Below are 24,869 nucleotides of genomic sequence, written 5' to 3'. Positions count from 1 at the left end.
AGCTATCAACGGGAAACTCGGGGGAGCCAGGCACCTTGAACGTCGCCGGGAGGACTGTGGTCAGGAAATCCCCTTCATCATCAGGGGCAGGAAGGCCATCTCTTTGGCTCGCAGCCCCTCTAATGACAGAGTTGGCGGGCCCGCGCAGGAACCCCGCGGCCGAGTTGGTGAAGTGGCCAAGGGTTGCGGGGCTCTTTGGGCTGTCGAGTCTTTGTTTGTCACCCGCCTGAGTCCTCTGCTGCTGGTTACGGGAGTTTTGTCCTCTGGTTTGGCCCCTTGAGGTAGTGTGCACCCCACCCCTTGCAGGCACCGGTGGGACAACGCTTTGGCCTCTGATGATCGGTCTTTCAGGGTGTACGTTCTGAATTTCTAGTTTCCCAGCATTCCTATCAGAAGAGATCAGCTGGGCGCCCTGAACTGCATCTCCTGATATGAATTTGCCTCTTCTGGAGTTATGCTGAGGCGGCGGACTGCTCACGGGCTGTTTTGCGTCTTGTTGAAGTTCGTGTTTGTTTTGAGTGGCCGAATGTCCCTCTAGAAAGGTGGCCTGAGTGGTGGGAATGGGCTCTTCTGTTACTTCTTGTCCCTGAGTCACGTCTTGTCCCTGTATATTCGGTTCTTGAATCACTTCTCGTCCTGGGGTAGTTTGTCCTTCAACGATGTCTCCCTGCTCTTGGCTAATCTGTCCTTGAATCACGTCTGCTCCCTGAATAACTTGTCCTTGGCTAGCCTGTTCTTGGGTCCGACCTTGTCCTTGGTTAATCTGTCCCTGAATTACATCCTGTCCCTGGAAATTCTGTCCCTGAGTCGAATCTTGTCCGTGGCCGCTTTGTTGTCCGTGAGTGTTTTGCTGTCCCTCAGAGGCTGTGTGTGTTCCCTGAGGACTCTGAAAATTTTGGTGACCCAGGGAAGGCTGTCCTTGTCCTTGTTCTCGTCCTTGGGTAGCCTGTCCTTGCTGGTTATGCTGTCCTTGAATCAGCTGTCCTCGTTGATTATGCTGAGCCTGATTCGTCTTTGCTTGTGGGTTATGCTGACCGTGGAGACCCAGTTCTTGTGTGTCGTGTTGAGCTTGGGTAATCTGTGTTTGAGGGTTATGCTGATCCTGGATAGTGTGTTCTTGTGGGTTATGCTGAGCCTGGATAGTGTGTTCTTGTGGGTTATGCTGATCCTGGATAGTGTGTCCTTGTGGGTTATGCTGATCCTGGATAGTGTGTCCTTGTGGGTTATGCTGAGCCTGGATAGTGTGTCCTTGTGGGTTATGCTGAGCCTGGATAGTGTGTCCTTGTGGGTTATGCTGAGCCTGGATAGTGTGTCCTTGTGGGTTATGCTGAGCCTGGATAGTGTGTCCTTGTGGGTTATGCTGAGCCTGGATAGTGTGTTCTTGTGGGTTATGCTGATCCTGGATAGTGTGTTCTTGTGGGTTATGCTGAGCCTGGATAGTGTGTCCTTGTGGGTTATGCTGAGCCTGGATAGTGTGTTCTTGTGGGTTATGCTGATCCTGGATAGTGTGTTCTTGTGGGTTATGCTGATCCTGGATAGTGTGTTCTTGTGGGTTATGCTGAGCCTGGATAGTGTGTTCTTGTGGGTTATGCTGAGCCTGGATAGTGTGTTCTTGTGGGTTATGCTGATCCTGGATAGTGTGTTCTTGTGGGTTATGCTGATCCTGGATAGTGTGTTCTTGTGGGTTATGCTGATCCTGGATAGTGTGTTCTTGTGGGTTATGCTGAGCCTGGATAGTGTGTTCTTGTGGGTTATGCTGAGCCTGGATAGTGTGTTCTTGTGGGTTATGCTGAGCCTGGATAACCTGCGCTTGTTGGTTATGCTGAGCGTCGATTAGTTGTCCTTGTGGGTTATGCTGACCTTGGATAACCTCTCCTTGGTGATGGTTTGGCTGCCTCTGGATAATCTGACCTTGTTCATGCTGACTTTGGATAGTCTGCCCTTGTTGGGTATGCTGACTTTGGATAACCTGTCCTTGTTGTTCATGCTGACTATGGGTGATCTGTCCTTGTTGGTTATGCTGACCTTGGATTATCTGACCTTGTTGGTTATGCTGACCTTGGATAATCCGACCTTTTTGGTGCTGCTGACCTTCAATGCCTTGGTCTTGGAAGTTGTGCTGACCTTGTATAGTCTGTTCCTGTTGGTCAGCTTGGTTTTGAACGCCCTGTGCTTGGGGGTTCTGCTGACCCTGAATAAGACGCCCCTGAGAGTGTTGCTGAGTCAGAGTGTCTTGCTGCTTACCCCCAAACACCTGCTGATTTGGCGCACCCTGTTCTTGGCTGAAGGTGTGCTGACTCGTACGTTCCTGGCCTGGGTTTTGTCCATGTACGAGTGTTTGTTGGTTCACTGTTTCATCATGGCCCGAGACTCCTTTTCTTCGATTGAGTGTACGCCGGTTCATTGTGATAAGTTGGCCGTGTTCAGTTAGCCCCTGTACAATTGTATGCTGGTTCACTATATTTTGCTGAGGCGGTGTCGTTTGTCCCTGTTCAGCTATGGCCTGCACTCCTCCGTGTTGTCCTGGCGGTACCTGGTCAGATACGTGCTGGTTCCCAAACTGGCGGTGACCTAGTGTCGTCTGCCCTTCGTTATGTACCTGCGATACTCCTACAGTTTGCTGATTCGATATAACTCCTCCCTGTCCTAAAGTATGTTGTGTCTCTATACTATGCGGACCTACACTAACGGGTCTGTCGTCCGATATATGCTGACCCCTAATGTTATGCTGTCTTGGAGGTTGCTGTGAGCCCTGAGGAGTGGACTGACCCGTAGCTGCAATGTTACTCTGCTGCCGGGGACCGTTAGACTGCCCTAAGAACACCTGGCTACCAATTTGTTGTTCTTGAAATCCAGTCGGCGTCGGAAGACCTTGAGATGCCCTGTCGGTTACCTGTCCTGCAAGTTGGTGTTGCCGAAGCTCGTTGAGGTTGAGATGCCCCGCTTGAAGGCTTGAAGGCCTCTTGGTGGCGCCGACGCGTCCTTGTTGCTCGTTCACTGTTATTTCGCCTTTGAGTTTCTTTTCCTCCGTGGCGCCCAGGCTGTGTTCACTCGGCACGGCCTGAGATAGAGAGTCAGATGCGAATCGTAGACGTAGCTCCTCGTCCTCCCTCTGTAAAATGTTCTGTGGAGAGTCTTGCTCCGTTTGAGGGTTTAGGAATGTGGGGTGAGTGGGCGGCGGGACGAGCAGGGAGTGTGGGGGTGACGGTGACTCTGGAGCCGCAGTGGGTGGCACCCTGTCGATGACGCCTTCCGTCGAGGTGATGGTGACGCCTTTGGTTATCATGTGCTTGAGGTTAGGCGGACTCACCGACTCGCCGGGTTGTTCATTCTCTCGTCCGGCTACATCGTCCTCTTCTGGAAGGAGGCTGCCAGTTACTATTGAGCCGTTGACCACAGGCAAGGCCACCAGGATTACCTGAGGCGTGACGGTGGTGATGGGCGTCGTGATCACAGGAATCTCCGTCACCGGGGGATGGAAAGTCGTAGCAATCACTTCATCATCTGAAAAAAACGCTTCATTTCGTCCGAGCGTAAAGGATGCGAATCCAGGCTTTGGCGTGGCCGTAAAGAAGGGTAGAGGCTTTCCGGGGGCGCCTGTGTCTACATCAATGGATAAAGTAGTCGGTGTCAGTGTATTTTTCTCGTGCGTTAGGTCTTGAGGGCTGGTGGGGAAGGAGGACGGGGACTCTGTGGTGGCGGAGGTGTCCAGGCCTTGTATCGCCCCCCCGCTGGAAGGTCTTGTCGGGATGTGTGTTGGTTCAAACTGTATGGCGGGAGACGTGGTGGTGGGGAAGGCGACGTGTGGCGGACGAGAGCCTGGGAACGGTAGAGGAACGCCGACACTGACGGAAGGCTTGAAGGCTCCTGCGGGTCTGCCCTGAAGTCCCGTCCGAAAATTTCCGTTTGTGTCCTGGAACGTGAAGGGCGGTGGCACGTCCTCGGCTGTCATCCCTTCCGTCACCGAGATGGTTCCTTTGAACGACGGGGGCTTGATAGAGTTGTCGCTCAGGCTCGGTTTGGTCTGTGCCACTTGCGGAGCGGAGGTCTGCAGATTGTCGTCAGGCACTTGAGGGATTATCGTAGTTTCTTCTTGTGAGGGAAGAGTGACAGGAGCGAGGGTGTCGTCTTCCGGTAGTTTTGTAGTCTCAGGAACGCTCTCCGAGGTCGTCTTGGACAGCACAGTGGTTTTTTGTTTCGCCTGGTGGAATCTGGTGCCTGGAATGCGCTTCCTGTTTAGTAGCGATGCTAATGTGGTGACCCTGACGGGGCTCGGTCTTTCTGTCTGAACCTCGGAGGGCCGACCTGCGCCATCACTGGGTTCATCGGGTTTTGCGATATCCGTGGCGGGGGCAGCACCGGGGCGGGGGATGATGATGGGGTGCAGCCTAGGTCGTGATGTGGTGGACACGACTTGTGGGCCCTCTGCTACACTTTCTGATGGACCTGGCGAGAAAGAAGTTGCGGGCTGTTGCTGCTCGGGAGAATCCTGCCCTGGCCGTGAAAGGGAGAACTTGGTAGGTGGGTGAGGGCGTCTTACACGGAATGGTGGAGGAGAGACGCGCGAATGAATGGTAGTCACCTCAGGACGAGACGTAGATGGTCCTTGATTCTTTTTCGTTAGCTGATCTTCATGTTCACGAGAAACTGGCCTTTGGACGTTGCTAGCGGATGCCGACTCTATGCTGTGGGTTGCTGGACTAGGAGTTTCGTTTATGTCTGGAAGCAGCGACACGGGCCTCAGGAGCGAGGAAGTCCTCACTTTTGTCCCCTCATGTGGCTGGTTCTGGTGTTGGGGTGTGGCAGCGGTGGTTATGGGGGGCTGAGGGGTGACTTGGGTTATTACCGGGGGGGCTCCCTCCTCTTTTGACCCCGATGACTCTGTTCCCAGGTCAGGAATAGAATGTCTCGTCGTAGAGCGAATAGTGGGGAGTGTCGACGTGACCGGAGGTGTGGCCTCAGTGGTTGACGGAGCCTTTTTCTTGGCTCTGAGGGCACTCAGTACATGTTTGTTGAGCTCAAGAAAACGCCTCATGGCGTCATTTGTCTTTGATGTACTCTGCGTTTGTGCTGGCTTGGTGGCCGCGGTGGGGCGAGGCTCAGGCGCTCCTGTCGTGAGCGTTGTCTGTGTTGTGGTGCTGGGTTCGCCAAGCGAGGTCTTCATGGTCATTCCCGGTCCGGTAACCTCTCCTGAAGTTTTCTTTCTGATGAGTTCTCTGAGGCTGACCCTGCTGGTAGTCGATGGTGACTCAGAGGTTGTCCGTGGCCTCTCTAATGGAGTCTCCTGGCCTCCTTTCCCTCCTTGTCGCTCCTTCATGAGTCGCAGAAGGTGAAGTCTTTCTCGCAATACAGCTTGTGACACTCCTTGGAAGGCGTCAGCCGAATCACTTGGCGAGCCGTCAGCCTTCTCAGAGGCACCTTGACGCAGGAAATTTTGGAGTGAAAGGGTCACGTTTTCATTTTCTCCAGAGGGTTTCTTGTTACCCTGAGGACCCGCAGCGTCTGGCACGGGTGGTGTGGTGGTTGGCATCTGCTTCCCAGGCGGTTCAGAAGTAGCGATAGCAAACACTGGTTTTACTGCATCAGGATTTTCTTCGACAGAAGTACCTGCCTCTTTTATTGACGCTGCCTTTTCCTCTTTGCCTGTCCCCGAGTGCCGCTCTCCAGCAGCGGCTGCCGCGCCCAGGCTGGTGGCCTCGGTGGTACTGTGAATCTGTGGGGAAGGTTCAGACACTGAGAAGGTCGTCATATCTAAGTTAAGGGGGGTAGGGGTCAAGTCGTCATCTCTGAGGCTGGTAGTGATCATGACCTGCTCGGTCGCCGCTACCTCCAGATCGTCATACAAGTCCTCCTCCCTCGGCGTTTGGGGCTTCTCGAGGCTCACTTCAACAGGGCTGACTCTATCATCCGTCGTCAGGGTGAAGCCGAGCACCTGGTTCACCGCTGCGAGTTCGGGACGTATTGATGAGCGGCCGAAGCTCATCATTAGCGAGTGTAAGTTGTCCTTCGAGTTGACGGCATCTATCTCGTTTTCTTCCAAGTCTCCGGCGATATCAAATACAGAGTCTGCTGTGTCAGTGATAGGCAGCGAGGTCTGGAAGAAGGTTGTCTGTAAGAGGGCATCGTCAGAGGTAGTAGTTTGTGGGGCCTCCGTGACCTCCACGTCATCGTTGTTGAATTTGGCAGTTGTGTCCATCATTTTTACAGTAGACACCAAAGGGTTGTCAGTGAATGGAGATCCGGACCTCATCGGTGTCCTGCTCGGCGGTGCGCCACGGGTGAGCTGCGGCAGCTCTGGGCTAGGGGAAGGCGCGGACGTTGGAGGAAGAGCGTCACTTGTCGTTGTCAGCAGAACTTCTTCCATGCTTGGCGTCACTGGCTCCGAGTCATCCGGGAGAGGCACGGTTATCACGCCTTGGGACAACAGCTTGTCTATTAGATTTTTGACTCTCAGGTCCTCGGCTGTGGTTGTTGCCAGAGGCTCTTGTGTTGTGAAATGAGTTTCATCTTCCTCTGCATCCGTGACCGTAGAGCTGCTGAACGAAGGTGTTGTGGTCTCCACCGCCAGGGTTGTCGTTGTGGTGTCAGTGTCTGTTTCATCGGACAGGCCAGAGGCGAAGTCTAAGGCCCCCACGAGGGTTGTGACCGATGACTCTTCCGTCGTGGGTGCTGGAGATGTTGAGGATGGTTCATATTTTGAACGCTTCGGTGCGTGAGAAGCGGCCAGTTTGTCTGACAGTGAAGGGAATTGTTGGAAGGGTTTTGACCGATCGCGGGCGGAGCCGTGGAGTGAGCGCTCTGTCGTCGGCAGACTGACAGATTCGGTGATAGTCGTCAGGAGATCGGCGAGAGAAATTTCGGAGCGGCTTTCTTTGTTTTCCGTCCCCGGAATAGAGAACCTGGGCCTGGAGGTGCCGCGGTGCTCCGGCAGTGTGCGGAGGAGGGACTCCGTTGTTTGCATGAACACTGGTCGGGAGGTTGCCAGCTCCAGGAGGGAGAGGACCTGCTCGGTGGTGGGGGGGTCGGAGGAACCCTTCGAGCTCAGCATGGCGTCGATCATCTTTCTGATCTGAAATCGCCTTGAATTATCCGATGATTCAGTCGTTGACGGAACTGTGATGAGGAAGTTGTCGTCCTCAGGAGCTTCCGTCACGGGCCAAGTGTTGAAGGCCAGCGCAGGTGTCGTCCCAATGGTCGTTGGGGGAGGTGTTGTGGTGACAGTTGTCGGGGGCGGCGTGGTCGAAGTGGTTGTTGTGGTGGTGGAGGACGTGGTTGACTCCTGTTGCTTACGCAAACTGGCGGGAATAAATCTGTTTCTGTTCCTGAACTGTTGAATCTTTTCCCTGAAGGAGAGAGGCCTCTTGGTGGTGGGGAGGAAAGACAGCCTCTTGGGCGGCTGGTTTATGGCAGGAGCCTCAGACGTGACCTCTGGGTCTTTCTCTTGAGGAGTGTTTACACTTACACCGCTTGGAGCTCGTGTCGTAAAGGCGCGGTTCCTCAGGCGCTGATAAAACTGATTTCTCCGCCGCTGACTGAGACTGAGGCCGTCAGTGTTGCTCTCCGTTCTGGGACGCGGGGCGGGGCGCGGCCTGGCAATGGTCTCGGGGCGAGGGGGGCGTGGCCTTGGGGTGGTGGAGCTTAGGCGTCTATCCCGCAGCGTCTGGATGCGTCCTCGAAGACGTTGTGTGTATGACAAACGCTGACGTTTTTTGGGCGCGGGTTTCCCTGAAATGGGTGATGAGGCCTCTGGTCCGGGTGACTCTGACTGGACTGTGCTCACCACACTCGCCTCCTCACCCACCATGTCGGGTTCATTTATATCTTGTCTTGCTTCACCTTCACTTTCAGGAGGCGGCTCGATGAAGGATATTGTAGGCTCCTCAGTTAAGGTTTGCTGCCTCGCCTCATCTTCTGAATTGCCGACAGATAAATCCCCAAAACGTCGCAGCACAGGACTCTCCCTCGCCTGGGGAGGACTGTTGTTGCGCCTGAACAGACTGCCCGGCCTGGTCTGAACAACCCCGAGTCTGGCGGCGCGCCGCGCCTGCAGGGCCTTCAGCCTCTCCGCCAAGGTCATCTGCTGTGGTGAGTCTTCCTTCTCCTTCCTCTCTCGGGCCGGCTTGGCGGCGCTTGGTCTGGGACTTGACTTCATTCTTTGCAGCATAGAAGCGAGGGAGCCAGGAGCGACGCTTGCCTCAGTGGCCTTTTGTTCATTTTTCCCCGCCTCGTCAGGCTGGGCTTCCACACCACTCTCCTGGGCAAACACCGTTGTTCTCGGGTGTCTTGTGGTGATAGAGGATGGGGACGAAGTCTGCTCTGAAGGGACGGTGAAAGGGTCATCAGTGGGGGAAGCTGTAATCTCAGTCACATCGGGGACTGTCGAAGTTTCGTTATGGGCTACGGCAGCCTCAAGTGTCGTTAATCCCTCCGCGTCTGTGGACGTCTTCATGAGTGTGCTGAACAGGAATATCCCGGTCTTCGGGGCGTCGTCGTTGCCGGCGGTGGAGTTCCCCGCCATGGCCCGCCCCTCGGCCCCGCTGTGACCGGTCGTGGGGGGAAGGTCTCGATGCGGGTCGCTGGGTAGACCATGATGGGATTTATCCGTGTTGACGTGGGGAACAGAGTCTGTAGGCGCCCGGGGCCCACCTTCAGTGTCTTTAGTCTCCGTGGCGAAGCTGGGGAAGCTGGAGAACACGACGAGCGAGGCGTCTCCTCCTGCAGGGGTCTGGAACCCGCTGACCCGCGGCGAGGCTGAGGAGAGAAAGACACGTCAGCAGGTGTGAAATCGAAGGGCTGGCTGCCTGCACCTAGACACCCTTCACTCTCTTAGGTCACAGAGGTAGGAGACGCCAGGCATGACAGAAACATTACTTTGTGTAAATTTAGACCAAGATCTCCCTTTTCTCTCCCATCAATCCTATTGGACAAACTCATCACTCCAATGCACGATATGGAGGACTCTCAGAACTAAGTTTAGGTTGATGGCAGAACTGTTCCTATTTTTCCTTAAGCACGGGACTCCTCTTTTGTACACAACTGCATCGGTACCATTATGCACGTGTCAAGGGTATCGAATAACCAACGAGTATAATATTGCTTACGTCGTGACCCCGCCACGACCTACTGCCACCCCGCGCATGACAACCCTGGCACTGAAGAAACAGAATTTTCGCTTTCCGTTACCTGGCTCCTTTTTCCTATTGATTTACAGTACAATGCCAATTTATGTGTTGCTCCTTGGTTGGTGTTTGTCATGTAAGCCTAGGGAGAGGATGTGCAGCCACTCGGTGATGGTAGGCATGACTTGTTACAGCTGGGGGGTGGGGGTGGGGGGGGAGGGTGGGGGGGGAAGGGGGGAGGATGTCTTTCTCAGGCCATATGCAACACACACACACACACACACACACACACACACACACACACACACACACACACACACACACATTGAGAGAAAGAAGAAGAAACTCGATACCGAAGTAACAAACTGAGCTATATGGAGTCTCTCTCTCTCTCTCTCTCTCTCTCTCTCTCTCTCTCTCTCTCTCTCTCTCTCTCTCTCTCTCTCTCTCTCTCTCTCTCTCTCTCTCTCTCTCTCTCTCTCACCCGCCCTGCCCCTGCCATTACCAGCAACAACAACAACACAATACCCCCCTGACCTCCCGGCGCGGCGAGGTGGGGAGTCCCTAGATAGATGTGAGAGAGAGAGAGAGAGAGAGAGAGAGAGAGAGAGAGAGAGAGAGAGAGAGAGAGAGAGAGAGAGAGAGAGAGAGAGAGAGAGAGAGAGAGAGAGAGAGAGAGAGAGAGAGAGAGGTAAAGACAGATAGATAGATAGACAGATAGATAGTGAAAGCAAAGAAAAACAGAAAATATATCGAAAAGAAAAAAAAAGAGAAAAGGAAAAGAGAAGAGAGAGAGAGAGAGAGAGAGAGAGAGAGAGAGAGAGAGAGACGGACAGACAGACAGAGAGACGGACAGACAGACAGAGAGATAACTAGATAGAAAGATAGCGAGGTAGAGCAAGTCAAATACAGATAGACTGAAATATAGATTGATAGATAGATAGATATATAGGAAGAAAGCGAGATAGAAGCAATACATAAAACTCCCGTGAAATACAAACTGGATCGGCATTAGAGAGCGGAGCAGATGTTGAGCCCTTAATAAATCTGTCCAGAGCCAAGAAAAGAAACCAAACAACTAAGAGAGAGAGAGAGAGAGAGAGAGATACATACATACATACATACATACATAGATACATACATACAGATAGACAGACAGACAGACAGACGGATAGACAGACGAACTAATCATGTAACTTTTTCTAATTAACACATGAAGAAAGAAAGAAAGAAAGAAAGAAGAAAAAGACTGATTGGGGAATAAAGAAAGAAAGGAAGAATGAAAGAAAGAAAAAAGAAAGAACACACGAACGAACGAACGAACGAAAGAAAGAAAGAAAAAAAAGAAAAGTGAAAGAGTACTAAGTTTAGGGCAAGGCCATTTAACTAAAAAAAAAAAAAAAAGAAGGGGAAGAAAAAGAGAAAATTTCAAGAACAAAAAGGAAGAAAAAAGAAACTCGAGGTAAAAGGCAAAACTTAAAATCACGTTCTATTGATTGTAATGAGTCCGCCATTTGCAAGTTATGGAGCGAGTGACATTTGCCTAAAAAAAAAAAAAAAAAGTAATAGTTAGCACTCTCTCTCTCTCTCTCTCTCTCTCTCTCTCTCTCTCTCTCTCTCTCTCTCTCTCTGTACCCGTCATCCTTCGTTTGACTTCGAGGGAAAAAAGTTAATATTATTGAAGGTTTTTGAATTAACAAGAAGATGAAAGAGTAGCTACATGTGTGTGTGTGTGTGTGTGTGTGTGTGTGTGTGTGTGTGTGTGTGTGTGTGCGCTCTCTTTCTACAAACACACACACACACACACACACACACACACACACACACAAACTACTCTAAGGACTCAACCTCCCTGATTTAACATGGCAAATTTTCTTTGACATATATGAAGGGGCGACTCAAGTAAGCAGAATAATATCGAAATGGAATCTGCTTGTATTCTCAGACGCCTTGAACTCTAACAACAAATATTTCCCAAGACCAGGAGGAGATTAGTCGAGTTCTCATGAGTACTTTTCACTTTCATGGCGTCGGAGGCTTGTCAAACTTTCCCTTGGCTCATAAAACTACCCATGGAGATACTAACACAACCTCTACGAAAGCATTTTTAAATATGGGTGTGTAAAAACCGAAATGTTTGAGAATATAGACTACAAAGGAGATTAGATGGGTTTTCAAGAGCGTTTTTTCACATCCATGGGGCAGAAGTCTTGTCAAACTTTCCCTTGGCTCATAAAACTACCCATGGAGATACTAACACAACCTCTACGAAAGCATTTTTAAATATGGGTGTGTAAAAACCGAAATGTTTGAGAATATAGACTACAAAGGAGATTAGATGGGTTTTCAAGAGCGTTTTTTCACATCTATGGTGCAGGAGGCTTGTCAAACTATCACAAGACTCATAAAACTATCCTTGGATATACTAACATAACCTTCACCAAAACTTTACCTTATCAAATATGTTGGTGTGAGTGTTTGTAAACCCCGAAATGTTTGAAACTATGGGCTGAACGTGCGAGGAAATAATGCAAACACTTGATAAACGGATACGAGAATACAGGAAATTATAACCTAAGATACACAAACTATCAGGACACCTCTCCTCCCGAAATTGACCTCTCTTTCGGCCACCTCTTTTGATTCTTTTTTAGGAGCAGCGAGTAGCGGGATTTTTTTATTATTGTCTCCTTTTTTGTGCCCTTGAGCTGCCTCCTTTGTTGTAAAAAAAAATGTTATATGCAGCAAATAAATAAATGAATAAATATTTTTTTTCTTACATCCCCGCCTATTGCGCCGGTAGGCTTTCTCCAGGGGCTAGATGGTCGGCCCAAGCCCGTCATGGCGCGGACAATTTTTTATAGTGGCGCCAGTTATGCTTGAATGAACGTAACAAAGTACAAAAATACAGGAAGTCAACCTAAGATACACAAAAACCAGACAAACAAATGCGGTTTAATGTAGATATATATAAAAAGAAACGTGACAAAGACCAAAAAATTACACAAAACGCAGAAAAAGCTTGTGTAATAGAGCGTTACTGTAGGTACGTATACTCTTGTTATTGTTTTAGTTGTTTATGAAAGGTCAGACAAATAGGATGTGTTAAGATTATTTAAGGTCTTAGGTCCATCAAATAACACACGGCCATAAGATTACAAAGAGATAGATAGATAGATAGAAGATAGAATAGAGGAATAAATAATAATATATAATGTATCCTAGAAGAAGATAAAAGGAATGCTGTAAAGAACGTAGAAAAAGGGAAGAATAGGAAGGAAAGAAGGAAGGAGGAGAAGGAAATAACGTTAGGAAAAGGAAGAAAGAATTGAGAGATAATATAAAAGAGAAAGGAGGGAGAAGGAAAAAAGGAAATGCTGTAAAGAACGTAGGAAAAGGGAAGAATAGGAAGGAAAGAAGGAAGAGGAGAAGGAAATAACGTTAGGAAAAGGAAGAAAGAATTGAGAGATAATATAAAAGAGAAAAGAGGGAGAAAGATAAAGCCGAAAAAAACATCGAAAAAAGGAAGGAAGAAAGAACGGAGAGAATAAATACGAAAGAAGGAATTGGGAAAATGTAGAAAAGAAAAGGAAGAGGAGAAAATTTTTTGGAAAAGGAAGAAAAAAATGAGAGATTATAGTAAAGGAGGAAAGAAGAAGAAAAAGCCGGAAAAAAACATAGAAAAAGGAAGAAAGAAAGAACGGAGAAAATAAATACGAAAGAGGGAATTAAGAAAACGTAGAAAAAAGCGAAGGAACGAATGAAGAGAAAACAGAATAAAAGAGAAAAGGAAGAAAAAGGAAAAACCGATAAGAAAAAAGAGTTAAGAGGAAAAAAAAATAATAATAAATATATCAATTCGTTGTGGATGAAGGAACAGACGTGGGAAAAGAAGAAGGGGAAAGGAAAAGGGAAAGTAAAGTTAGGGGATAAGTTTGGAAGATGGAGAAACGATAATGGCAGTAATAAAAGTGTATCAGTGTCGTTGTAGTAGATGGACCGTGTAGGGAGAAGAGGAGGGAGGAGAGAAAGATGAGGGAAGGAAGGAAAATCAGAACGGGGGAAAGTAACAAACCAAAGGAAGGAAGGTTGGAGGAAGAGCCGGAACTGTAGGAGATAAATAAATGAATAAATTGGGAATATATGTAAAAGAGAAAGCTATTCGGAAAGAACTTACGCAAATTAAGAAAAAAATGGAGAGAATGTAAATAAGGAAAAGAAGAAGAAAGTGCAGTAAAAATCGAATAAAAAGAAAGAAAAAAGAGAAATGGAGAGGTTTTAAAAGAGGGAGGGAAGAAGGAAGACCCAGATATAACTTAGCAAAGAAAGAGGGAATGGAAATTATAAATAAATGAGAGAAAGAGAATGGAGAAGAAAAGGAAAAGAAGAAGAAGAAAAAAGAGAAATGGAGAGGCTTTAAAAGAGGGAGGAAAGAAGGAAGACCCAGATATAACTTAGCAAAGAAAGAGGGAATGGAAATGATAAATGAATGAGAGAAAGAGAATGGAGAAGAAAAGGAAAAGAAGAAGAAAAAAAAGAGAAATGGAGAGGCTTTAAAAGAGGGAGGGAAGAAGGAAGACCCAGAAATAACTTAGCAAAGGAAGAGAGAATGGAAATGATAAATAAATGAGAGAAAGAGAATGGAGAAGAAAAGGAAAAGAAGAAGAAGAAAAAGAGAAATGGAGAGGTTTTAAAAGAGGGAGGGAAGAAGGAAGACCCAGAAATAACTTAGCAAAGAAAGAGGGAATGGAAATGATAAATAAATGAGAGAAAGAGAATGGAGAAGAAACGGAAAAGAAGAAGAAAAAAAGAGAAATGGAGAGGCTTTAAAAGAGGGAGGGAAGAAGGAATACCCAGAAATAACTTAGCAAAGAAAGAGGGAATGGAAATGACAAATAAATGAGAGAAAGAGAATGGAGAAGAAACACAGAAATACTTACTTGGGAAGGACGAGAAGCGGGGAATAACGTAAGCAAGGGAGGAAATAACTAACGGAGGAAAAGATGGAAAGAGAGTGGAGAGGAAACATACACTGAGGAATGAATGCCTGGGGAGGAGGAGGCGCTGGCTAACATACAAGCTGGGATTATTCATTCTCCGCGCCGAGTGGCCAAATACTACCCACATACAGCGGTGCCAGACTGTCGCCCTCAGCCTATTACATTTACCGATTTCCGACCCTAAAAACTGTCTCCTCCACCCCAAGAGCTAGATTCATTAATAGTTACCGTCAAAATGGTTAATTACTGGTGTGTTTCTATTTTCTCGCATTAGTTGTGGGGCCAGAAACTGAGAAATACGATGCTTGGAGTATGATGATCTGGCAACGCTGCCCACATACTGTCCTGAAGACCACCTATCGACCCGGACCGTAGATTCTCTCTCTAATAATAATAATAATAATAATAATAATACATTGATATCCTACTATAACAGAGGGACTCAACGATCAGCTCCGGGGGGGGCAGCATGAGCCAAGCAAGATGGCGCCTCTATAAACACTTGGGTGCTCCATAACGGGCTGGGGCCAACCATCAGGCACCACCAAACAGGCCTACCGGCGCTATATCAGGTTTTTACGTTTCGTCCATAGGTCGAAACGTAAAAAAAAAAAGAGTAAGGAGCACCTGGAATACCTGGCTGCCGCAACTCAGGTAATGTCAGGGTTGCCTTAAGGTGCTCTGATTAGCACGCATTGCGAAACACCTGCGTGCCTAGACCCCCCCCCCATCCCCCTCCTCCTCCTCCTCCTCCTCCTCCTCCTCTTCCTTCGTCAAACACCCTTCTCCTTCTCTTTCCTCGTCCTTCACGTCTCTGCTTGCACGCTAAACACCTTTGGCAACACACACACACACACACACACACACACACACACACACACACACACACACACACACACACACACACACACACACACACACACACACACAGACACACAGATAGAGAGAGAAAGTGTGTTAGCCGCTACTAGTCTTGATGATAATGACCTACTGACACTCTCTCCATCATCAATGTCCCTCCCTCTTTACTTTCTCTCTCTCTCTCTCTCTCTCACCGAAGAAAAATAAGAGTGTTATGAAAAGAAAGAGAGAAAGAGAGATAACGAGAGAGAGAGAGAGAGTGAGTGACGTCATACATACTGGGAACCTGCTTCGCTCTATCTTTCATGTCGAAACGCAAAGAAGAATGTTGACATGATGTGTGTGTGTGTGTGTGTGTGTGTGTGTGTGTAGGCTTCTGTCATTAAGTGTCTGTCTGTCTGTAAGTCTGTCTGTCTGTCTGTCTGTCTGTCTTGCCTCGAGGAGAAAGTTGAGGTGACGGTTGCGGTGGTGGTGGTCACACACACACACACACACACACACACACACACACACGAGATGATCAGATTATGTCACAGAGGCTTAAGGTACTCCCCCCTCCTCCTCCTCCTCCTCCTCCTCCTCCTCTCCCTATCATCTACTTTTCCTCGTTCATTCATTCATTCATTCATCTATTTCAAGTTTCGCAGCATTTCCTCTCCTTAATTTCTTCCTCTTCCTCTTCCTCTTCCTCTTCCGTTCTTTTCGTAATGGCGTAACAACTGAACTATAAATAACTTAACTGTTCTTTTTATTTATCTCTCCATCTCTTCTTTGCTATATATCTCTTGTTTTATTTCTTTATATAACAATCTTCTCTTCATACCTTGTGGATATGGTATAGGAAAATAACTGTGGTCTTGTTGGATATACTACAGGAAAGGAAGTGTGAGGTTTTGTTAATGTTCCAGATATATGATTTTTTTTTCTCCCCTGTTATTACTTTTTCCTCCTCGTCCTGTCTTTCTTAATGCCGACTTTCACTTTCTCTCTGTTTTTTGACATTTCAGATTTTTCATACCCATAGTCTTTAAAGGGTATGGTGTGCCCTTTCTCTCTCTCTCTCTCTCTCTCTCTCTCTCTCTCTCTCTCTCTCTCTCTCTCTCTCTCTCTCTCTCTCTCTCTCTCTCTCTCTCTCTCTCTCTCTCTCTCTCTCTCTCTCTCTCTCTCTCTCTCTCTCTCTCTCTCTCTCTCTCTCTCTCTCTCTCTCTCTCTCTCTCTCTCCCTCACGTCTCGCTCTTTCTTTTACCCTTACGTCGATAAAAATAATAAAATAAAGCTTTGAGTTCGTGGAAAATGCAACACCTACTAGACTCATCGTAAGGCAATACATCTTTACTGCTTCTGCCATTTGTTTGTTGAGCGTGTGGTTTCCTCCCCTTCCTCCTCCATCTTCTCCTCACCCGTCACTGGCTCATCAATCATTAGCGTAACTCCCGGCAGAAGCGACGTTCACTCTGTCAGACTCTTGAGCCACCTTGAAACTCCGGCAGTGGTCAGCGGAGTGGCGTGGCGCAACTCTCCTACCTCCTCCTCCTACCCCTCCTTCTGTTCGTGATATACTCGCAGTCATATTTCGAACAGTCAAGCGCCACATATCACACGCTGCGAAATAGGTCGTATACGCATTGCACAACAGGTGGAGCGAGGTGTATGTGTGTGGGGTGGGTGGGTGGGTAGGGAGGTGGCGAGGGGCGGGCGGGGCTACATGACTGACTGACTGAGTGACCGCGTGCGAAGATTTCAGGAACATCGCAAGACTCATCACCGTCACACTCCGTTACAGACAGATTTCTACCTCCTCCTCCTCCTCCTCCTCCTCTTTCCTTTCCTCTCTTCCTTCTTCAGTGGATGTAAGTAGGTGTGTGTGTGTGTGTGTGTGTGTGTGTGTGTGTGTGTGTGTGTGTGTGTACCTCCTGGGGTGTCAGAGTGTGGTGGGGGGCGTGACTCTCTCTCTCTCTCTCTCTCTCTCTCTCTCTCTCTCTCTCTCTCTCTCTCTCTCTCTCTCTCTCTCTCTCTCTCTCTCTCTCTCTCTCTCTCTCTCTCTCTCTCTCTCTCTCTCTCTCTCTCTCTCTCTCTCTCTCTCTCTCTCTCTCTCTCTCTCTCTCTCTCTCTCTCTCTCTCTCTCTCTCTCTCTCTCTCTCTCTCTCTCTCTCTCTCTCTCTCTCTCTCTCTCTCTCTCTCTCTCTCTCTCTCTCTCTCTCTCTCTCTCTCTCTCTCTCTCTCTCTCTCTCTCTCTCTCTCTCTCTCTCTCTCTCTCTCTCTCTCTCTCTCTCTCTCTCTCTCTCTCTACCTCCTCGTGTGTCGTGTGTCACTCTATAAAGGTTAACCTGTTTGGGCGGGGTGTGTGTGTGTGTGTGTGTGTGTGTGTGTGTGTTATAATTTCGTGTTTGTATGCCTATTTTTGTGTTGGTATCCTTATGGTCAATTGTAAAGGCGTATTAAATGATAACAGATGAATGAAGAGAGGAGGAGAGAGGAGGAAAGGGGAGAAGGAAGAATGGGAAGAGGGAAGGGAGGGGGAAGATTCGGGTATAGATAGGGGTAGGGGGGGTTATAGAAGGAAGAAGGAAGGTTGAAAGCATAGCGGTAAGTCATGTGTGGAGGGCATGGCAAGGGAAGGGAAGGGGTATAGAAAGAGATGGGGATGAATGGGAGAGGTCGTGCGTAGAGAGGGAGGAAGGGGAAGGGAAAGGATGGGAGAGTGTGTGTGAAGGAGGGTAGAATCGTGATATTTGCTTGTGTGTGTGTGTGTGAGAGAGAGAGAGAGAGAGAGAGAGAGAGAGAGAGAGAGAGAGAGAGAATGGTTCGTTATTCCGTGGAAGCAAAATTTTCCTCAATATCGAATGTTCTTGCGGGAATTTCTTCTTCTTCTTCTTCTTCTTCTTTTTCTTCTTCTTCTTCTTCTTTTCTTTTTTTCTTCTTCATTTTCTTCTTCTTCTTCTTCTTCTTCTTCTTCTTCTTCTTCTTCTTCTTTTCCCTATTATCCTTCTGTTTTCTGCGTCTCAGTGTTTTACTACGCCTTAAACACACACACACACACACACACACACACACACACACACACACACACACAGCGGACATTCCTTCCTCCCTTCTTTGTTATTTTTTGCTCGCTTCCTCGAATACTACTAAGAAAATTCCGGTTCCCTTTAATGGTCGCTTCTGAATTTCCTGTTAATCTTCTTTGGACATACATAGATATTCCAGTTTTTGTTTCTATCTTTACTTTCCTTTTTTGTATCTGTGAAATGGCCATATTCGTAAGCACTTCCGCCCCCGAGCACACGTATTCGACCAGGCTTTCGTAGGGGCTGTGGTCATTTCCAGGGGTAGTTTTATGACCCTGGTGGTAGTTTACTCCTTCTTCTGTACCATGAGCTCAAAAAAATCACTCATGAGGACCCGATTAATCTCCTTTTTGGTCCTTGAAATTAAATGATATTGGAAATGGAAGCGTCTGACTGTACCAACAAGACTTTCGTAGGAGTTGTGGGCATTTCCAGGGGTGGTTTTATGACCCTGGTAGTAGTGTGACCCTTCTTCTGTACCGTGAACCTTAAAACACACTTATAAGGACCCGACTGATTTCCTGTTTTGACCTTTGAAATTTGGTGATGTGAGGGATTGAAGCGTCTGACTGTACCAACAAGGCTTTCGTAGGAGTTGTGGGCATTTCCAGGGGTAGTTTTATGACCCTGGTAGTAGTGTGACCCTTCCTCTGTACCGTGAACCTTAAAACACACTCAAGAGGACCCGACTGATCTCCTATTCTGGCCTTTGAAATTTGGTGATGTGAGGGATGGAAGCGTCTGACTGTACCAACAAGGCTTTCGTAGGAGTTGTGGTCATTTCCAGGGGTAGTTTTATGACCCTGGTGGTAGTGCGACCCTTCTTCTGTACCGTGAACCTTAAAACACACTTAAGAGGACCCGACTGATCTCCTATTTTGGCCTTTGAAATTTGGTGATGTGAGGGATGGAAGCGTCTGACAGTACCAACAAGGCTTTCGTAGGAGTTGTGGGCATTTCCAGGGGTAGTTTTATGACCCTGGTAGTAGTGTGACCCTTCTTCTGTACCGTGAACCTTAAAACACACTTAAGAGGATCCGATTAATCTCTTTTTTGGCCTTCAGAAATAGTTGATGTGGATATTAGAAGCGTTTGAAACATATGGAGTAGGTTTTTATTTGATCGTTTCCAGCATAATGTATGTTTTTAAGGCCGTAGATTTGTTTTTATACGTTAAAAACGGAAATTACCTGAAAGCCGGACCTCACCTGGCGATAATTAATCTAGTTCTGTGGAGCAATTACCACACCTGGGGAGCAGAGATGACAGGTGTGGGAGAGAGGTAGGGAGGAGTTGTGGGCATTTCCAGGGGTAGTTTTATGACCCTGGTGGTAGTTTAATCCTTCTTCTGTACCATGAGCTTAAAAAATCACTCATGAGGAGCCGATTGATCTTTTTTTGGCTTTCTGAAATAGTTGGTGTGGAGATTAGAAGCGTTTGAGACATATGGTGTAGGTTTAAGATGACCAATCCATTTTTAACTTTTCTCTTTAATGCATATTTTATCTTTAGTTTTGTTTTCTCCCATTATTTATATTGTTTTTTTTTTGTTGTTGTTGTTCTTGTAGTCTGTTTTGTTCGCTAATATTTCCTGTTTGTGTAATGTTACTTTTTGCAATCTTTTTTTTTTGTCTTAAATTGTCGTTGTTGTCTGCTCAATGCTTCAAGTTAACATTCATCAGGTTAGTATTTTTTGCTAATATTTCCTGTTTGTATAATGCTATGGTTTTTATAATATTTTTTGTCTTTTTTACCGTCGTTGTTGTCTGTGCTGTAAGATAACATTTTTTTTATGGAGACATTTATTGTTAATTGTATTCCCTCATGCCTGTGTGTTTTAAATCTTCATTAGTTATTTCCTAAGTACTTACATTTACCTGACCCAGCAGTTATTACATTCTATTTCTTCCTTTTTACTTCTGAAAATATCTCGAAGGCCTCCGTTTCATTGGCTTCTGCTTTTAAATGTCTTGCAACGCTTGGCTTACCTCCAGGTATGTAAAGAAAAAAGGACTTGTATATATAAACTGTCTTCGTGTACAGGAAAGCGCAACGAGAATGTGAAAGGACGAAGCAAAAGCCTTGAGGGAGCGTCCATGCAGGGAAGGACGGGGGGAAGATGGGGGAGGGGGGGAGAATGTCCGCCTCATATCATGCCAATCCGTCTACTGCTGATGCTGATGTATGAAAATGGACTATGGTCAAATTAACTATATATAAGCACCACAGCCACGCGTATGCACCCACATTGACCTTACTTTTAAGATAAGATTGATATGCATTCTTCCTTTTGATGGTAGTTGATTTCAGAGCAGTAGTAACACCTGTCCTCACATACACTCACCTTTTAACCAATTAACTGTGGATTTTCTACAAGAAAACATCACCACACTACAGGAATGGAACAAAAAGTGGCTGCTACAATTCAGTGAAGAAAATGTAGTCCTGCACCTTGGGAGGGAATATCCAGCATACCAATATCACATGGGAAACACTCCACTATCCACCACAGGGGCAGAGAAAGACCTGGGACTACTATGTTACCAGGCTACCAGTGAAAGCCAAATCCATTCCAATCGCAGCGGACGGGTTAATGATTAGTAAACGAAATAATGCGTTCGGAAAAACAAAGAGTGAAACGCACCTTAGTACAACAACACAGTGGTCTGTTTTGGCCTTTCAGAGCAAGTTTTTCTGTTCCCATTGCTAATAAAATGGCAGACTTAGAGCTGACTACAATGGAAGCCTCGTCGTTAGATTGCTCTCTTTAAAACCCACTGATCTCTCTCTTTGCAAAGCCATTAATTCTCCTGACATTTAAATGGTTCATTGGAGGATCCCTTCAAGACAAACAAACACTTCCTACATACACCCTGCGGCTCAAAAAACGTAGACGGACTAAAAACTGCAAACAAACAATGCAAACAGTGTCGCAAGATTAGTTTGTTTAATGCCGCGACTTCATTCCGCCTTATAAACAAAAAACTAAGACAGACGAACATTGAAAGGAACGTATATGTCACGCAAGTCCCGGATATGTTTTGATGCCTCGCTTCTCAAAGGCAACAGAAAAGTAGAGACATTTAACCCCTTGACCGCGGATTTCCTACAAGAAGACATCACCAAGCTACAGGAATGGAACAAAAAGTGGCTGCTACAATTCAATGAGGAAAAATGTAAGTCCTGCACCTTAGGAGAGGATATCCAGCATACCAGTACCACATGGGAAACACTCCACTATCCACCACAGAGACAGAGAAAGACCTGGGACTATATGTTACCAGGCTACCAGTGAAGGGATATCCAGCATACCAGTACCACATGGGAAACACTCCACTATCCACCACAGAGACAGAGAAAGACCTGGGACTATATGTTACCAGGCTACCAGTGAAGGGATATCCAGCATACCAATACCACATGGGAAACACTCCACTATCCACCACAGAGACAGAGAAAGACCTGGGACTGTATATTACCAGGCTACCAGTGAAAGCCGAATCCGTTCCAATCGCAGCAGACGTAAAGAAAAATGAGCTAGGAGAGAATGTTATTAGCATTTAAAGGGGAGCATTAGGACACATCTGCGACCTAATTGACTTGTTTATTAGTTTTACAGCGGAGGAAGCAGTTCATGGGCAAAAAACAAAACAAACGCAACACACACAAAAAAATAAGCCCGCTAATTGACCTTTCTCTCGGCCACCTCTTTTGATTATTTTTGGGGGAGCAGCGAGTAGCGGTCTTTTTTTTTATTATTGTTTCCCTTTTTTGTGCCCTTGAGCTGTCTCCTTTGTTGTGAAAAACTAAAAATCGTTGCCCCTGTAAAAAAAAAGGGCAAAATTACCAAAAAGAGAAGTTAGTATCGGATGGAGAGGTGTTTTGGTACTCCCCGGAACCTCCCCGTCACTAGCAAGTCGTAAATTAATGTGAAGTTAGATTGACGTGACTTATTCCGCCCAGTCATTAGTGAAGCGAATTGAGGAAGTGTTGCATCTTGAGCCCCCGCAGTGACGTCTTCGGGCCATCCCAAGTGAAATCTCCTCCTTCATCTCCTCCTCCTCCTCCTGTCACTCCCGTCCCTTGCAAGCCGTACTTATTCCGCCCAGTCATTAGTGAAGCGAACTGAGGAAGTGTTGCATCTTGAGCGCCCGCAGTGACGTCTTCGGGCCATCCCAAGTGAAATCTCCTCCTTCATCTCCTCCTCCTCCTCCTGTCACTCCCGTCCCTAGCAAGCCGTACTTATTCCGCCCAGTCATTAGTGAAGCGAATTGAGGAAAAGTTGCATCTTGAGCCCCCGCAGTGACGTCTTCGGGCCATCCCAAGTGAAATCTCCTCCTTCATCTCCTCCTCCTCCTCCTGTCACTCCCGTCCCTAGCAAGCCGTACTTATTCCGCCCAGTCATTAGTGAAGCGAATTGAGGAAGTGTTGCATCTTGAGCCCCCGCAGTGACGTCTTCGGGCCATCCCAAGTGAAATCTCCTCCTTCATCTCCTCCTCCTCCTCCTGTCACTCATCCACTTAAGTAACTTCCGCCTCTTCACCCACGCATTCCTCACCCCCATCATGTGCTCATCACCACAGCGCCGGTACCTCTCCCGCCGCAGTGGCCGCCGGTGCGAGGAAAACGGCCTTGTGGGGGGGTCGCTGGTGGGGGATTACTGGGTCTCTGCCTCCTTACCAAAGCGTTTCCTTGGGAGTATTCTTTAAACTCTCTTTCCTGGGACTTGGATTCAGTTCTTACCAGTGTTAGCTTGATGAGAGGAAGATGAGGGGGTAACAATTAACAACAGTCTAAACATTCATTTTCCTATCTTTATCTTTATTTTTTTCCTCGTCACTTTTTTTCATAATGTTCCTGCGACCTGCATTCAGTTTTTAATAGTACATGTGTGATGAGGGGACGACGAAGAGGGTGGCATTGCGGAGTCTAGAGAGTCACACGTTCTTTTTTTTATCCTTATATCTTTCTCGTCAACTTTTTCATAATGTTCATGTGACCTAGATTTCATTTCGGCATCCATTAGTGATACCACATGCTCAAAGGTCGACGAAACGGAGATTACAATACATTACATCCTCCTCGTTAGTTTTTTCACAACATTTCTGCGACCTAGCTTTCATCTCAGCATCCACCACCGCAGACTTTAACCACGCAACGCTTACCAAACCTAAGATTCCTGTGGGTTGATCTAGTAGTGGTTCCTCCCTTTACTGTCCCTCATCTTTCCTCTCGTTAACTAGCGTCCCTCAGCCACACACACACGCCCTGAGGATGCTACGGTGCCAAGGGTTTTCCGCAATGCTTAACAGATCTTGACAATACTAAGATTCCTGTGGGTTGGTATGGTAGTGGTTCCTCCCTTTACTGTCCCTCATCTTTCCTCTCGTTAACTAGTGTCCCTCAGCAACACACACGCCCGGAGGATGCTACGGCGCCAAGGGTTTTCCGTAATGCTTAACAGACCTCGAACACTACTAAGATTCCTGTGGGTTGGTATGGTAGTGGTTCCTCCCTTTACTGTCCCTCATCTTTCCTCTCGTTAACTAGTGTCCCTCAGCAACACACACACGCCCTGAGGATGCTACGGCGCCAAGGGTTTTCCGTAATGCTTAACAGACCTCGAACACTACTAAGATTCCTGTGGGTTGGTATGGTAGTGGTTCCTCCCTTTACTGTCCCTCATCTTTCCTCTCGTTAACTAGTGTCCCTCAGCAACACACACACGCCCTGAGGATGCTACGGCGCCAAGGGTTTTCCGTAATGCTTAACAGACCTCGAACACTACTAAGATTCCTTTGGGTTGGTATGGTAGTGGTTCCTCCCTTTACTGTCCCTCATCTTTCCTCTCGTTAACTAGTGTCCCTCAGCAACACACACACGCCCTGAGGATGCTACGGCGCCAAGGGTTTTCCGCAATGCTTAACAGATCTTGACAATACTAAGATTCCTATGGGTTGGTATGGTAGTGGTTCCTCCCTTTACTGTCCCTCATCTTTCCTCTCGTTAACTAGTGTCCCTCAGCCACTCCCACACGCCCTGAGGATGCTACGGTGCCAAAGGTTTTCCGCAATGCTTAACAGACCTCGAACACTACTAAGATTCCTGTGGGTTGGTATGGTAGTGGTTCCTCCCTTTACTGTCCCTCATCTTTCCTCTCGTTAACTAGTGTCCCTCAGCAACACATACACGCCCTGAGGATGCTACGGCGCCAAGGGTTTTCCGTAATGCTTAACAGATCTTGACAATACTAAGATTCCTGTGGGTTGGTATGGTAGTGGTTCCTCCCTTTACTGTCCCTCATCTTTCCTCTCGTTAACTAGTGTCCCTCAGCCACACACACACGCCCTGAGGATGCTACGGCGCCAAGGGTTTTCCGTAATGCTTAACAGACCTCGAACACTACTAAGATTCCTGTGGGTTGGTATGGTAGTGGTTCCTCCCTTTACTGTCCCTCATCTTTCCTCTCGTTAACTAGTGTCCCTCAGCCACACACACACGCCCTGAGGATGCTACGGCGCCAAGGGTTTTCCGTAATGCTTAACAGACCTCGATAGTATAAAGATTCCTGTGGGTTGGTATGGTAATGCCTCCTCCCGTTGCTGTCCCTCATCTATCCTTCTGCAAGTGGAGGATTTTAATTACACTCGTCCTTTTATTATTTTTGTCCTTGTAACTGATTGTCTTCTTCCTCGCTTTCTTTCTTGTCTCCCTTCGTCTTACCATTGTTTTATTTTTTTTAGTCTGCCATGCAAAGGGACGATTATAATTACATTTTAGTTCTTTCATTCTTTTTATCACTGGCGCGTGAAGGTCTTGTT

The 24,869-nt window shown here is 47.4% G+C and overlaps 1 protein-coding gene across 3 annotated transcripts in view; it reads right to left on the bottom strand.

The window, feature by feature from the left end:
• Positions 1–24,869, bottom strand: part of LOC127005937 (mucin-5AC-like) — a 73,625-nt gene that overhangs the window by 6,984 nt on the left and 41,772 nt on the right. For 2 of the 3 annotated variants that reach the window (XM_050875370.1, XM_050875371.1), the window contains exon 3: positions 35–8,751. In XM_050875370.1, coding sequence (XP_050731327.1) covers positions 35–8,751 — 8,717 coding nt within the window. The remainder of the gene's footprint in view (positions 1–34; positions 8,752–24,869) is intronic. The other variant, XM_050875372.1, reaches the window with a different exon arrangement.

The sequence above is a fragment of the Eriocheir sinensis genome, chromosome 31 (assembly GCF_024679095.1).
Source record: "Eriocheir sinensis breed Jianghai 21 chromosome 31, ASM2467909v1, whole genome shotgun sequence".
Classification (NCBI taxonomy): domain Eukaryota; kingdom Metazoa; phylum Arthropoda; class Malacostraca; order Decapoda; family Varunidae; genus Eriocheir; species Eriocheir sinensis.
The sequence above is the reverse complement of the archived record's forward strand: the minus strand, read 5'-3'. Positions and strand labels throughout refer to the sequence as shown.